This window comes from Oncorhynchus gorbuscha, linkage group LG10 (genome assembly GCF_021184085.1).
Source record: "Oncorhynchus gorbuscha isolate QuinsamMale2020 ecotype Even-year linkage group LG10, OgorEven_v1.0, whole genome shotgun sequence".
Lineage (NCBI taxonomy): Eukaryota > Metazoa > Chordata > Actinopteri > Salmoniformes > Salmonidae > Oncorhynchus > Oncorhynchus gorbuscha.
The window spans coordinates 17,508,884-17,524,926 of NC_060182.1; the positions used below are offsets into that span (position 1 = coordinate 17,508,884).

The 16,043-nt window shown below is 51.0% G+C and overlaps 1 protein-coding gene across 4 annotated transcripts in view; it reads left to right on the plus strand.

The window, feature by feature from the left end:
- znf512b (zinc finger protein 512B) overlaps nt 1-16,043 on the plus strand; it is a 90,388-nt gene that overhangs the window by 23,478 nt on the left and 50,867 nt on the right. For 3 of the 4 annotated variants that reach the window (XM_046365007.1, XM_046365009.1, XM_046365008.1), the window contains 2 exons: nt 11,975-12,054; nt 14,051-14,179. In XM_046365007.1, the coding sequence (XP_046220963.1) occupies nt 11,975-12,054; nt 14,051-14,179 (209 nt within the window). The remainder of the gene's footprint in view (nt 1-11,974; nt 12,055-14,050; nt 14,180-16,043) is intronic. The other variant, XM_046365010.1, reaches the window with a different exon arrangement.

Genomic DNA, 16,043 nt, shown 5'->3' on the forward strand with positions numbered 1-16,043 from the left:
CCCTAGTCTCCAACCCACCACACAGACTCCATCTACTGACCAAGCATCTCTTTGTAGAATCTCTATCTCTCACTTTCTCACTCTCTCACTTTCTCACTCTCTCACTTTCTCTCTCTCGCTCTCTCTTTTATCTCTTCTCTCTTTCTACCCTCCCTCTCTCTCATCTGTCCCATAGCCTTTCTCCTCTCTGTCGATGTCCACCCCTTTAAACTCTCTCAGTGGTGAAAACACAAAATCGATAGGAGGTATAGATTAGTAATGTTTGTTTTGAGGGAGAAATTGAATTGTTGTGGGTTTCTCTGTCTGGTGTTGGTGAGTATGTATGAGATCCCTTTTTCTTCTAGTCACACCTCCTTTTGGCAGGATGAGGGGATGGGGAGTGGAGGAGGGGGGAGGACTGTGTGTGTGTGTGTGAGTCACAGTCAAAGATATTATCTGAAGTGCTGTTCTGTGTCTGGATCTGTGTTACACGGTAATCATACGTATGTAATGAACGATAACCTGAACAAGAGCGAGCTATAGCCTTTTATGCGCCATGCTAATAATGTAGTACGTGGGAAACTGTCTAGGAAATTCATCCCTCTCAGAGCAATGTGTGTTTTTCTCCTCAGCAGCTCCTACGTGATATCATTTCACCAGTGGGCCTGATTTCCCATGATTCTAGATGGAAGTTCAGTCATCCAGAGCTTCTGTGATTGGATGCGAGTGAGCAGACTGTTGGTTTTGGGCCAATAGAATGATAGAACAAAGGTTTAGTTAACCTCTATGGTTTCTTTAGAATGGTATGAGGCAGACCAGGCAGTCTGACAGTGGAACAGAATGCTCTACAATCAATGGAAGTCTATTCAAAATGCACGATTATACAGCAGAAATCAGTGAGTATTGGGTTTTCTGTTGATTCTGCTGTTTAAAGCGTGGCATATCTTCTTTGGTAACAAGATACCCCCACAGTTGAGCTGTGCTGTGTGTGGATTCTTGGCTCATAGAGAATGCTCTCTAGTGCACTTCGTGCTATCAAATGGAGAAGTGAAGTTTAGTCCTGTGTGTGTGTGTGTGTGTGTGTGTGTGTGTGTGTGTGTGTGTGTGTGTGTGTGTGTGTGTGTGTGTGTGTGTGTGTGTGTGTGTGTGTGTGTGTGTGTGTGTGTGTGTGTGTGTGTGTGTGTGTGTGTGTGTGGGTGTGCACCTTGCATAGCCCTCAGCCAGAGAGGGAAAGGGAAAATGAATGTGTCTGGGCTACCTGAAGCTGTAATGTTATGGTGGTGACACTCCTCTCTGCCTATTAACTGTCTGGAAACAGACCAGGGAGCGATAGAGATGTCAGACAGAGAGAGGGGGGGGGATAGCGAGAGAGAGAGGCATACAGAGCGAGAGAGGAGAGGGAGAGACGGGTGGGAGACATACAGAGAGAGAGCAAGAGAGAGAGAGAGGAGTGGGAGAGAGAGGATAGGGAGAGAGAGACAGAGGTGGGAGTGGGATAGAGAGAGAGAGAGAGAGAGAGAGAGAGAGGGAGGGAGAGAGAGACAGAGGTGAGAGGGGGAGAGAGAGAGACAGAGGTGGGAGAGGGGGAGAGAGAGACAAAGGTGAAAGAGGGATAGAGAGAGAGAAAGAGGGGGAAAGGGAGAGAGAGAAAGAGGTGGGAGAGAGGGAGAGAAAGACAGAGGAGGGAGAGAAAGACAGAGAGGGGAGAGGGAGAGAAAGACAGAGAGGGAAGAGGGAGAGAAAGACAGAGAAAGATAGGGGAGAGGGAGAGAAAGACAGAGAGGGGGAGAGAGATAGGAGGAGAGAAAGGGAGAGAGACAGAGAGAAATAGGGGGAGAGGGAGAGAAAGACAGAGAGGGGGAGAGAGATAGGAGGAGAGAAAGGGAGAGAGGCAGAGAGAGATAGGGGGAGAGGGAGAGAAAGACAGAGAGGGGGAGAGAGAGACAGAGAGAGATAGGGAGAGAGGGGGAGAATGAGAGAGACAGAGAGGGATAGAGGGAGAGAAAGAGAGGGGGAGTGAGAGAGAGGGGGAGAATGAGAGAGAGACAGATAGGGGGAGATGGAGAGAAAGAGAGGGGGAGAAAGACGGAGAAGGGAGAGAGAGAGAAAGAGAGAGAGAGTGATGAGATTATTACTAACATTTCAGAGGGAGAGTGAAAGACATGAAAAGAGGAAAAGGTCAGAGATGGGGAAAGAGAAGATCAAGACATTGAGGAGAATTTCTATGATAAAAGAAGAGGGTGAGAGAGAGAAGGAAAGGGTGAGAGAGAGAAGGAAAGGGTGTGAGAGAGAAGGAAAGGGTGAGAGAGAAAAAGAAAGGGTGAGAGAGAAGGAAAGCGTGAGAGAGAGACGGAAAGGGTGAGAGAGAGAAGGAAAGGGTGAGAGAGAGAGAAGGAAAGGGTGAGAGAGAGAAGGAAAGGGTGAGAGAGAGAAGGAAAGGGTGAGAGAGAGAAGGAAAGGGGGAGAGAGAGAAGGAAAGGGGGAGAGAGAGAAGGAAAGGGTGAGAGAGAGAAGGAAAGGGTGAGAGAGAAGGAAAGGGGGAGAGAGAGAAGGAAAGGGTGAGAGAAGGAAAGGGTGAGAGAGAAGGAAAGGGTGAGAGAGAAGGAAAGGGTGAGAGAGAGAATGAAAGGGTGAGAGAGAAGGAAAGGGTGAGAGAGAGAAGGAAAGGGTGATAGAGAGAAGGAAAGGGTGAGAGAGAAGGAAAGGGTGAGAGAGAGAAGGAAAGGGTGAGAGAGAGAAGGAAAGGGTGAGAGAGAAGGAAAGGGTGAGAGAGAGAAGGAAAGGGTGAGAGAGAAGGAAAGGGTGAGAGAGAGAAGGAAAGGGTGATAGAGAGAAGGAAAGGGTGAGAGAGAAGGAAAGGGTGAGAGAGAGAATGAAAGGGTGAGAGAGAATGAAAGGGTGAGAGAGAGAATGAAAGGGTGAGAGAGAAGGAAAGGGTGAAAGAGAGAAGGAAAGGGTGAGAGAGAAGGAAAGGGTGAGAGAGAGAAGGAAAGGGTGAGAGAGAGAAGGAAAGGGTGAGAGAGAGAAGGAAAGGGTGAGAGAGAAGGAAAGGGTGAGAGAGAGAAGGAAAGGGTCAACAAAGTGTATAAAAGAAAGAGACTGTAAGGAATTGATGTCTAGTGGGGAGAGAGAGAGATCAAGTGATCACACACACACACACACACACACACACACACACACACACACACACACACACACACACACACACACACACACACACACACACACACACACACACACACACACACACACACACACACACACACACACACACACACACACACACACACACACACACACACACACACACACACACACACAAACTACTGTAGGAAATACACACACAGACACACCACAGCAACACAGAGAGGAACCATTTCTTGTCCCTCTCACACATAGGAGCCTTTGTGTCAGACACACAGACAGTTCACTCCCAACCACAGCAAAGAGCAGATCTACAACAACATGCATGTCAACATACATACAGTACATCGTCATATGTAGATCTGCTGTTTATACAGGACAGTCAGTCATTCCAGCCCATGTCTGTTATATGCATAATGAGGGTCTGTGTGTGTGCGTGTGTGTGCGTGTGTGTGTGTGTGTGTAGTACTCAGGGGAAGTGGTAGCAGGCGGGCGTAGCTAGGCGAACACAGAGGTTATTTGAGATCATTAGGCAGCTGGCAATTCTTCTGGGGCCTGACTCGTATTTTGTCCTCCACCCCTATTCTCTCCTCTCTTGTCCTCTCTTCTCCTCCCCTCTGCTCCTCTCTTCTCCCCTCTCTTGTCCTCTCTTCTCCTCCCCTCTGCTCCTCTCTTCTCCCCTCTCTTGTTCTCTCTTGTCCTCTCTTCTCCTCCCCTCTGCTCCTCTATCCTCCCCTCTCTTGTCCTCTCTTCTCCTCCCCTCTGCTCCTCTCTTCTCCCCTCTCTTGTCCTCTCTTCTCCTCCCCTCTGCTCCTCTCTTCTCCCCTCTCTTGTCCTCTCTTCTCCTCCCCTCTGCTCCTCTCTTCTCCCCTCTCTTGTCCTCTCTTCTCCTCCCCTCTGCTCCTCTCTTCTCCCTCTCTTGTCCTCTCTTCTCCTCCCCTCTGCTCCTCTCTTCTCCCCTCTCTTGTCCTCGCTTCTCCTCCCCTCTTCTCCTCTCTTCTCCCTCTCTTGTCCTCTCTTCTCCTCCCCTCTGCTCCTCTCTTCTCCCATCTCTTGTCCTCTCTTCTCCTCCCCTCTGCTCCTCTCTTCTCCCCTCTCTTGTCCTCTCTTCTCCTCCCCTCTGCTCCTCTCTTCTCCCCTCTCTTGTCCTCTCTTCTCCCCTCTCTTGTCCTCTCTTCTCCTCCCCTCTGCTCCTCTCTTCTCCTCACATCTGCTCCTCTCTTCTCCTCCCCTCTGCTCCTCTCTTCTCCTCCCCTCTGCTCCTCTCTTCTCCCCTCTCTTGTCCTCTCTTCTCCCCTCTCTTGTCCTCTCTTCTCCTCCCCTCTGCTCCTCTCTTCTCCTCACATCTGCTCCTCTCTTCTCCTCCCCTCTGCTCCTCTCTTCTCCTCACATCTGCTCCTCTCTTCTCCCCTCTCTTGTCCTCTCTTCTCCCCTTTCTTGTCCTCTCTTCTCCTCCCCTCTGCTCCTCTCTTATCCCCTCTCTTGTCCTCTCTTCTCCCCTCTCTTTTCCTCTCTTCTCCTCCCCTCTGCTCCTCTCTTCTCCCCTCTCTTGTCCTCTCTTCTCCTCCCCTCTGCTCCTCTCTTCTCCCCTCTCTTGTCCTCTCTTCTCCTCCCCTCTGCTCCTCTCTTCTCCCCTCTCTTGTCCTCTCTTCTCCTCCCCTCTGCTCCTCTCTTCTTCCCTCTCTTGTCCTCTCTTCTCCTCCCCTCTGCTCCTCTCTTCTCCCCTCTCTTGTCCTCCTCTCTGATCATACCTTCCCTTTGCTCCTCTCTTCTCCTCCCCTCTGCTCCTCTCTTCTCACCTCTCGTGTCCTCTCTTCTCCTCCCCTCTGCTCCTCTCTTCTCCCCTCTCTTGTCCTCTCTTCTCCTCCCCTCTGCTCCTCTCTTCTCCCCTCTCTTGTCCTCCTCTCTGATCATACCTTCCCTTTGCTCCTCTCTTCTCCTCCCCTCTGCTCCTCTCTTCTCCCCTCTCTTGTCCTCTCTTCTCCTCCCCTCTGCTCCTCTCTTCTCCCCTCTCTTGTCCTCCTCTCTGATCATACCTTCCCTTTGCTCTTGTCCATTCTTCTCTCATCTCCTTTTTTCTCTCTATCCAGTGAGGTTGAACAATGTGCAGCTGCAGTTTAGACAGCTGGGAGGGTGGTGTGTGCACGAGTGAGTGCTTGTGTTTGTGTGTATGTGTTTGCCAGTCTCATGTGGGTGATGGAGATTCACAGAGAAACTAGGCATTGTTTTGACAAAGTTATTGAGTGTGTGTATGTGTGTGTGTGTTTTAGCTCTATCTTTCTATTTATACGTACATGTGTTCTTGTGTACGTGTTTAGTTTCATCGGGAAAGAGGCTGGATGCTGGTAGTAGCTAAGACAAGTGGGTCTCATTTCCATAGCAACGGGAACATATCTTACCCATGAGCGAAATTCATTAATTATGCCTCTTTTTATAAGAGACCTTTATTTTCCAAGACAGGAATTAAAATTCACGCTCAATTTCCTCTCAGCTCAAGAACTGCACCGTCTGACTGAATCACCTCTCCTGCTGCAAGGGAGACATCTAATAGGCCAATGTTTCTGAGGAATATTAACTCAACTCTTTACACTTAATCTGAGTTGTGCGTCCGTTTGTTGGGAGGGGTGTGTGCGTGTGTGTGTGTGTGTACAATAAGTTACACAGCCATCATTGAGAGAGCTGTTTATGCCAGAATAATATCTTCATTTTCCCTGCATCATTGCCATGGAAGAGTACATGTAATCCATGAACCTTTTCTCATGTTTACTGAGAGTGATTGAGGGCTGAGCAAAATCTCTGCCCTAACAGGTGTTTCGGTATGAATAATAATGACTCTTACACTTCTGTAATTCTTTCAGACAGACATAGGCCCTGATCTCGATGGCATTTCTCTGTTAATAGTACAATCAAGGCCTGTGTATTTGTCTCAGGACTAGTAAAACAGTGGACGTTGAAAGGTGACTAGATGTATTTGTTGGGATCTTTAGAATGGGACTTGCCTGGGACATTAGTTGGGATCTTTAGAATGGGACTTGCCTGGGACATTAGTTGGGATCTTTAGAATGGGACTAGCCTGGGACATTAGTTGGGATCTTTAGAATGGGACTAGCCTGGGACATTAGTTGGAATCTTTAGAATGGGACTAGCCTGGGACATTAGTTGGGATCTTTAGAATGGGACTAGCCTGGGACATTAGTTGGGATCTTTAGAATGGGACTAGCCTGGGACATTAGTTGGGATCTTTAGAATGGGACTAGCCTGGGACATTAGTTGGGATCTTTAGAATGGGACTAGCCTGGGACATTAGTTGGGATCTTTAGAATGGGACTTGCCTGGGACATTAGTTGGGATCTTTAGAATGGGACTAGCCTGGGACATTAGTTGGGATCTTTAGAATGGGACTAGCCTGGGACATTAGTTGGGATCTTTAGAATGGGACTAGCCTGGGACATTAGTTGGGATCTTTAGAATGGGACTAGCCTGGGACATTAGTTGGGATCTTTAGAATGGGACAAGCCTGGGACATTAGTTGGAGGAACAACGTCTTCCATCTCCCTCCTCTCTTCCCTTGCCTCTACATCCTCCCCTCAGTCTCTTTCCCCACTGTTTCCCCACCCTCTATCCCTCACACTTTCCTCACCCCCTCTATCCTCCATCACACTTTCCTCACCCCCTCTATCATCCATCACACTTTCCTCACCCCCTCTATCCTCCATCACACTTTCCTCACCCCCTCTATCCTCCATCACACTTTCCTCACCCCCTCTATCCTCCATCACACTTTCCTCACCCCTCTATCCTCCATCACACTTTCCTCACCCCCTCTATCCTCACCCCTCTATCCTCCATCACACTTTCCTCACCCCCTCTATCCTCCATCACACATTCCTCACCCCCTCTATCCTCCATCACACTTTCCTCACCCCTCTATACTCCATCACACTTTCCTCACCCCTCTATCCTCCATCACACTTTCCTCACCCCCTCTATCCTCCATCACACTTTCCTCACCCCTCTATCCTCCATCACACTTTCCTCACCCCCTCTATCCTCCATCACACTTTCCTCACCCCTCTATCCTCCATCACACTTTCCTCACCCCCTCTATCCTCCATCACACTTTCCTCACCCCTCTATCCTCCATCACACTTTCCTCACCCCTCTATCCTCCATCACACTTTCCTCACCCCCTCTATCCTCCATCACACTTTCCTCACCCCTCTATCCTCCATCACACTTTCCTCACCCCCTCTATCCTCCATCACACTTTCCTCACCCCTCTATCCTCCATCACACTTTCCTCACCCCCTCTATCCTCCATCACACTTTCCTCACCCCTCTATCCTCCATCACACTTTCCTCACCCCCTCTATCCTCCATCACACTTTCCTCACCCCCTCTATCCTCCTTCACATTTTCCCCACCATCTCTATCCTCCATCACACTTTCCTCACCCCATCTACCCTCCATCACACTTTCCTCACCCCCTCTATCCTCCTTCACATTTTCCCCACCATCTATATCCTCCATCACACTTTCCTCACCCCATCTACCCTCCATCACACTTTCCTCACCCCTCTATCCTCGATCACACTTTCCTCACCCCCTCTATCCTCCATCACACTTTCCTCACCCCTCTATCCTCCATCACACTTTCCTCACCCCCTTTATCCTCATCACACTTTCCTCACCCCCTTTATCCTCCATCACACTTTCCTCACCCCTCTATCCTCGATCACACTTTCCTCACCCCCTCTATCCTCCATCACACTTTCCTCACCCCTCTATCCTCCATCACACTTTCCTCACCCCTTTATCCTCATCACACTTTCCTCACCCCTTTATCCTCCATCACACTTTCCTCACCCCCTCTATCCTCCATCACACTTTCCTCACCCCCTCTATCCTCCATCACACTTTCCTCACCCCCTCTATCATCCCTCACACTTTCCCTACCATCTCTATCCTCCATCACACTTTCCTCACCCCCTCTATCCTCCATCACACTTTCCTCACCCCTCTATCCTCCATCACACTTTCCTCACCCCCTCTATCCTCCATCATACTTTCCTCACCCCTCTATCCTCCATCACACTTTCCTCACCCCCTCTATCCTCCATCACACATTCCTCACCCCTCTATCCTCCATCACACTTTCCTCACCCCTCTCTATCCTCCATCACACTTTCCTCACCCTCTCTATCCTCCATCACACTTTCCTCACCCCCTCTATCCTCCATCACACTTTCCTCACCCCTCTATCCTCCATCACACTTTCCTCACCCCCTCTATCCTCCATCACACTTTCCTCACCCCCTCTATCCTCCTTCACATTTTCCCCACCATCTCTATCCTCCATCACACTTTCCTCACCCCATCTACCCTCCATCACACTTTCCTCACCCCCTCTATCCTCCTTCACATTTTCCCCACCATCTCTATCCTCCATCACACTTTCCTCACCCCATCTACCCTCCATCACACTTTCCTCACCCCCTCTATCCTCCATCACACTTTCCTCACCCCTCTATCCTCCATCACACTTTCCTCCCCCTCTATCCTCCATCACACTTTCCTCACCCCCTTTATCCTCCATCACACTTTCCTCACCCCCTTTATCCTCCATCACACTTTCCTCACCCCCTCTATCCTCCATCACACTTTCCTCACCCCCTCTATCCTCCATCACACTTTCCTCACCCCCTCTATCATCCATCATACTTTCCTCACCCCCTCTATCCTCCATCACACTTTCCTCACCCCTCTATCCTCCATCACACTTTCCTCACCCCTCTATCCTCCATCACACTTTCCTCACCCCCTCTATCCTCCATCATACTTTCCTCACCCCTCTATCCTCCATCACACTTTCCTCACCCCCTCTATCCTCCATCACACCTTCCTCACCACTCTATCCTCCATCACACTTTCCTCACCCCTCTATCCTCACCCCTCTATCCTCCATCACACTTTCCTCACCCCTCTATCCTCAATCCTCTATCCTCCATCACACTTTCCTCACCCCTCTATCCTCACCCCTCTATCCTCCATCACACTTTCCTCACCCCCTTTATCCTCCATCACACTTTCCTCACCCCTCTATCCTCCATCACACTTTCCTCACCCCTCTATCCTCCATCACACTTTCCTCACCCCTCTATCCTCCATCACACTTTCCTCACCCCTCTATCCTCCATCACACTTTCCTCACCCCCTCTATCCTCCATCACACTTTCCTCACCCCCTCTATCATCCCTCACACTTTCCCCACCATCTCTATCCTCCATCACACTTTCCTCACCCCCTCTATCCTCCATCACACTTTCCTCACCCCTCTATCCTCCATCACACTTTCCTCACCCCTCTATCCTCCATCACACTTTCCTCACCCCCTCTATCCCCCATCACACTTTCCTCACCCCCTCTATCCTCCATCACACTTTCCTCACCCCCTCTATCATCCCTCACACTTTCCCCACCATCTCTATCCTCCATCACACTTTCCTCACCCCCTCTATCCTCCATCACACTTTCCTCACCCCTCTATCCTCCATCACACTTTCCTCACCCCCTCTATCCTCCATCACACTTTCCTCACCCCTCTATCCTCCATCACACTTTCCTCACCCCCTCTATCCTCCATCACACTTTCCTCACCCCCTCTATCCTCCATCACACTTTCCTCCTATGAATGGTGGAGTATCAGTTGGAGGTCACTGTTTAGGTCTCCCCCTTCACCTCTGACCCCTCCCCCCTCCCCTCAAACTGTAGTGTAATGGAGTAGAGGGCTGATAGAGAAGAGATGTAATTGTGGGAGAGAGGGAAATAGGTAAGGTGGAGGCCTGCCCTCCTTACCCAGGGAGAGAGGCATGGGGGGGAAGGATGGAGAGGGGATGGAGGACAATAGGAATTGAGAGGTAGAGAAAGAGAGAGTGTGTCGGGAGTGGGAAAAGAGAGATAAGGAGGAGAAAGTGGTGTAAGTTGTATATGTAGAGAGAGAGGGTGGGTGAGAGAGAGGGGAGTGAGAGGGAGAGAGCGATAGAAGAAAGAGAGAGGGAGAGAGCGTTAGAAGAAAGAGAGAGGAAGAGAGTCCTCTGTGTGCTGTGTCAGAGGCTTTGGTGATTTATAGGTGATTTATTTGGATCAGCAAATGGCCTTTACATACTTATGCTGATGCACGCAGGCACGGACATGCACACACACACACACACACACACACACACACACACACACACACACACACACACACACACACACACACACACACACACACACACACACACACACACACACACACACACACACACACACACACACACACACACACACACACACACACACACACACACACACACACACTAAACAGCCTTTAACCCGCTGCCACAGCTGTGCCTACACTGGTTTTTAATATATCTTGAGGTGTGACTATTGCTCTGTTGCTGAGCAGGTATAATCCAAGCCAGTGAAGATTCATCTTTGTCCTTGTGACAAAGACTATCAACTGTTTTTATCTATGCTTTGTTCCACAGTAAAAAATATTGACATTTGTATGCACTTGAATGTGTTCCAAATGTGTTTTATTCTCCTGTCTGCCTGAGTTGGAAGGGAGCTGTGTGTGTTGTGAATTGAACCAGTGAAACAGGTCACAGTAATCCCAACTGTTCCCCTTTCTCTATCTCCTCCACCACTCTCTTTTTCTCTATCTCCTCCACACTCTCTTTTTCTCTATCTCCTCCACACTCTCTTTTTCTCTATCTCCTCCACCACTCTCTTTTTCTCTATCTCCTCCACACTCTCTTTTTCTCTATCTCCTCCACACTCTCTTTTTCTCTATCTCCTCCACACTCTCTTTTTCTCTATCTCCTCCACACTCTCTTTTTCTCTATCTCCTCCACCACTCTCTTTTTCTCTATCTCCTCCACACTCTCTTTTTCTCTATCTCCTCCACACTCTCTTTTTCTCTATCTCCTCCACACTCTCTTTTTCTCTATCTCCTCCACACTCTCTTTTTCTCTATCTCCTCCACCACTCTCTTTTTCTCTATCTCCTCCACCACTCTCTTTTTCTCTATCTCCTCCACCACTCTCTTTTTCTCTATCTCCTCCACCACTCTCTTTTTCTCTATCTCCTCCACCACTCTCTTTTTCTCTATCTCCTCCACCACTCTCTTTTTCTCTATCTCCTCCACCACTCTCTTTTTCTCTATCTCCTCCACCACTCTCTTTTTCTCTATCTCCTCCACCACTCTCTTTTTCTCTATCTCCTCCACCACTCTCTTTTTCTCTATCTCCTCCACACTCTCTTTTTCTCTATCTCCTCCACACTCTCTTTTTCTCTATCTCCTCCACCACTCTCTTTTTCTCTATCTCCTTTTTCTCTACCACTCTCTTTTTCTCTATCTCCTCCACACTCTCTTTTTCTCTATCTCCTCCACCACTCTCTTTTCTCTATCTCCTCCACCACTCTCTTTTTCTCTATCTCCTCCACACTCTCTTTTTCTCTATCTCCTCCACCACTCTCTTTTCTCTATCTCCTCCACCACTCTCTTTTTCTCTATCTCCTCCACCACTCTCTTTTTCTCTATCTCCTCCACCACTCTCTTTTTCTCTATCTCCTCCACACTTTTTTTCTCTATCTCCTCCACCACTCTCTTTTTCTCTATCTCCTCCACCACTCTCTTTTTCTCTATCTCCTCCACACTCTCTTTTTCTCGATCTCCTCCACCACTCTCTTTTTCTCTATCTCCTCCACCACTCTCTTTTTCTCTATCTCCTCCACACTCTCTTTTTCTCTATCTCCTCCACCACTCTCTTTTTCTCTATCTCCTCCACACTCTCTTTTTCTCTTGCAGGTCCTCCTTGTAGTGAAAGAGGGGAGGGGAAGAAGAAGGGGCGTCCCAGAGCTGAAGTACAGGATCTGAGGAGTATTCCTGTCAGTATCTATTATCCCCCTACTCCCTCCCTACACCCTCCCTTCTCCTCCCTACACCTCCCTACACCCTCCCTACACACTCCCTACTCCCTCCCTACTCCCCCCCAACTCCCTCCCTACTCCCCCCAACTCCCTCCCTACTCCCTCCCTACTTCCTCCCTACTCCCTCCCTACACCCTCCCTACTCCCTCCCTACACCCTCCCTACTCCCTCCCTACTCCTCCCTACTCCCTCCCTACTCCTCCCTACACCCTCCTTACTCCCTCCCTACTCCTCCCTACTCCCCGCCAACTCCCTCCCTACTCCTCCCTACTCCCTCCCTACTACTCCCTACTCCCTCCCTACTCCTCCCTACACCCTCCCTACTCCCTCCCTACTCCTCCCTCCTCTCTCGCTAATCCTCCCTACTCCTTCCCTACTCCCTCCCTACACCCTTCCTACTCCCTCCCTACTCCTCCCTACTCCCTCCCTACACCCTCCCTACTCCCTCGCTACTCCCTCCCTACTCCTCCCTACTCCCCCTACTCCCTCCCTACTCCCCTTACTCCCTCCCTACTTCCTCCCAACTCCCTCCCTACTTCTCCCTACTCCCTCCCTAATCCTCCCTACTCCCTCCCTACACCCTTCCTACACCCTCCCTACTCCCTCCCTACTCCCTCCCTACTCCCCCTACACCCTCCCTACACCCTTCCTACTCCTCCCTACTCCCTCCCTACTCCCCCTACTCCCTCCCTACTCCCTCCCTACACCCTCCCTACTCCCTCCCTACTCCCTCCCTACTCCCTCCCTACTCCCCCTACTCCCTCCCTAATCCTCCCTACTCCCCCTACTCCCTCCCTACTCCCCCTTACTCCTCCCTACTTCCTCACTACCCCTCCCTACTCCCCCTACTCCCTCCCTACTCCCCCTACTCCTCCCTACTTCCTCCCTACTTCTCCCTACTCCTCCCTACTCTCTCCCTACACCCTCCCTACTCCTCCCTACACCCTCCCTACTCCCTCCCTACACCCCCTACTCCCTCCCTACTCCCCCTACTCCCTCCCTACTCCCCCTTACTCCCTCCTTACTCCCTCCTTACTCATCCTACTCCTCCCTACTCCCTCCCTACTCCCTCCCTACTCCCCCTTACTCCTCCTTACTCCCTCCCTACTCCCCCTACTCGTCCCTACTTCCTCACTACTCCTCCCTACTTCCTCACTACGCCTCCCTACCCCTCCCTACTCCCCCTACTCCTTCCCTACTCTCCCTGCTCCCCCTACTCCTCCATACTCCCCCTACTCCGTCTCTATTCCCCCTACTCCTTCATACTCCTCCCTACTCCCCCTACTCCCCCCTACCCCTCCCTACTCCCCCCCTACTCCCCCTACTCCCTCCCTACTCCCCCTTACTCCATCCCTACTCCCCCTTACTCCCTCCCTACTCCCCTACTTCTCCCTACTCCCCCTACTCCCTCCCTATTCTCTCCCCACACCCTCTCTACTCCCCCTTACTCCCTCCCTACTCCCCCTACTCCCTCCCTACTCTTTCCCCACACCCTCCCTACTCCCTCCCTACTCCCCCTACTCCCTCCCTACTCCCCCTACTCCCTCCCTACTCCTCCCTACTCCCCCTACTCCCTCCCTACTCCTCCCTCCTCCCCCCTACTCCTCCCTACTCCCTCCCTACTCCTCCCTACTCCCTCTCTACTCCCCCTAGTCCCTCCCTACTCTCCCTACTCCCTCCCTACTCCCCCATTACTCCCTCCCTACTCCCCTACTCCTCCCTACTCCCCCCTACTCCCTGACCCCCTCCCGACTCCCCCCTACTCCCTCCCTACTCCCTCTCTACTCCCCCTAGTCTCTCCCTACTCCCTCCCTACTCCCCCATTACTCCCTCCCTACCCCCCTACTCCCCCCTACTCCCTGACCCCTCCCTACTCCCCCTTACTCCCTCCCTTCTCCCCCCTACTCCCTGAGTGTGTGAGAAGCATGTGTATCATCTCTCCCCCTCTCTGCAGGCTAACATGATGGTCCAGTGGAAGGATGAGTTTAAGAGGAGGTCAAGGGTAAAGTGTCCGTGTTCAGGCTGCTGGTTGGAGTTCCCCAGCATCTACGGCCTCAAATACCACTACCAACGCTGCCAGGGGGTGAGACATGACCCTCTACTCACCCCACCGTCTCTCTCCTCCAGTGTTACACGGTATACCGAAACTTCGGTACTTTTTCGAAACTAGAACATGAAAATTGGCTCGGTACTATAATTTTTGTTGCTTTCGGGTACTTCTGTCAAACGTGTCTCACGGATCACGTCTGTCTATCAGCTCAGCCAATGTCTCCGTTACAGCGCGAGCACAACATGCCTGCTCCACTTAGCCTGCACTGGGAGTCTGGGCTGCATCATGTTATCTCCCCACTCCTGCTCCACTTAGCCTGCACTGGGAGTCTGGGCTGCATCATGTTATCTCCTCACTCCTGCTCCACTTAGCCTGCACTGGGAGTTTGGGCTGCATCATGTTATCTCCTCACTCCTGCTCCACTTAGCCTGCACTGGGAGTCTGGGCTGCATCATGTTATCTCCTCACTTCTGCTCCACTTAGCCTGCACTGGGAGTCTGGGCTGCATCATGTTATCTCCTAACTCCTGCTCCACTTAGCCTGCACTGGGAGTCTGGGCTGCATCATGTTATCTCCTAACTCCTGCTCCACTTAGCCTGCACTGGGAGTCTGGGCTGCATCATGTTATCTCCTCACTTCTGCTCCACTTAGCCTGCACTGGGAGTCTGGGCTGCATCATGTTATCTCCTCACTTCTGCTCCACTTAGCCTGCACTGGGAGTCTGGGCTGCATCATGTTATCTCCTCATTCCTGCTCCACTTAGCCTGCACTGGGAGTCTGGGCTGCATCATGTTATCTCCTCACTTCTGCTCCACTTAGCCTGCACTGGGAGTCTGGGCTGCATCATGTTATCTCCTCACTCCTGTTCTACTTAGCCTGCACTGGGAGTCTGGGCTGCATCATGTTATCTCCTCCCTCCTGCTCCACTTAGCCTGCACTGGGAGACTGGGCTGCATCATGTTATCTCCCCACTCCTGCTCCACTTAGCCTGCACTGGGAGTCTGGGCTGCATCATGTTATCTCCCCACTCCTGTTCCACTTAGCCTGCACTGGGAGTCTGGGCTGCATCATGTTATCTCCCCACTCCTGCTCCACTTAGCCTGCACTGGGAGACTGGGCTGCATCATGTTATCTCCCCACTCCTGCTCCACTTAGCCTGCACTGGGAGTCTGGGCTGCTTCATGTTATCTCCTCACTCCTGCTCCACTTAGCCTGCACTGGGAGTCTGGGCTGCATCATGTTATCTCCTCATTCCTGCTCCACTTAGCCTGCACTGGGAGTCTGGGCTGCATCATGTTATCTCCTAACTCCTGCTCCACTTAGCCTGCACTGGGAGTCTGGGCTGCATCATGTTATCTCCCCACTCCTGCTCCACTTAGCCTGCACTGGGAGTCTGGGCTGCATCATGTTATCTCCCCACTCCTGCTCCACTTAGCCTGCACTGGGAGTCTGGGCTGCATCATGTTATCTCCTCACTCCTGCTCCACTTAGCCTGCACTGGGAGTCTGGGCTGCATCATGTTATCTCCTCACTCCTGCTCCACTTAGCCTGCACCGGGAGTCTGAGCTACATTAGCTTCCCAGTCCCCACTCCTGCTCTACTTAGCCTGCACTGGGAGACTGGGCTGCATCATGTTATCTCCTCACTCACGCGGCACAGAGGTTAACACACCTGAATAATGCGACCCAGCATGTAGAAATGTTGAAACTGTTAATTACTGTTAGATAGACAATTACTGTTCTTAACAATACTGTTAGATTGTTTAGAACAGTATAGTTGATTCATTAATGCATACATGGCTATTGTATCTAGTATCGTGATACTGAACCTGGTATCGTGACAACATTACTCTCCTCTCCCACATCGCCCCTCCTCACCTGCTCCGTCTCACCCCTGG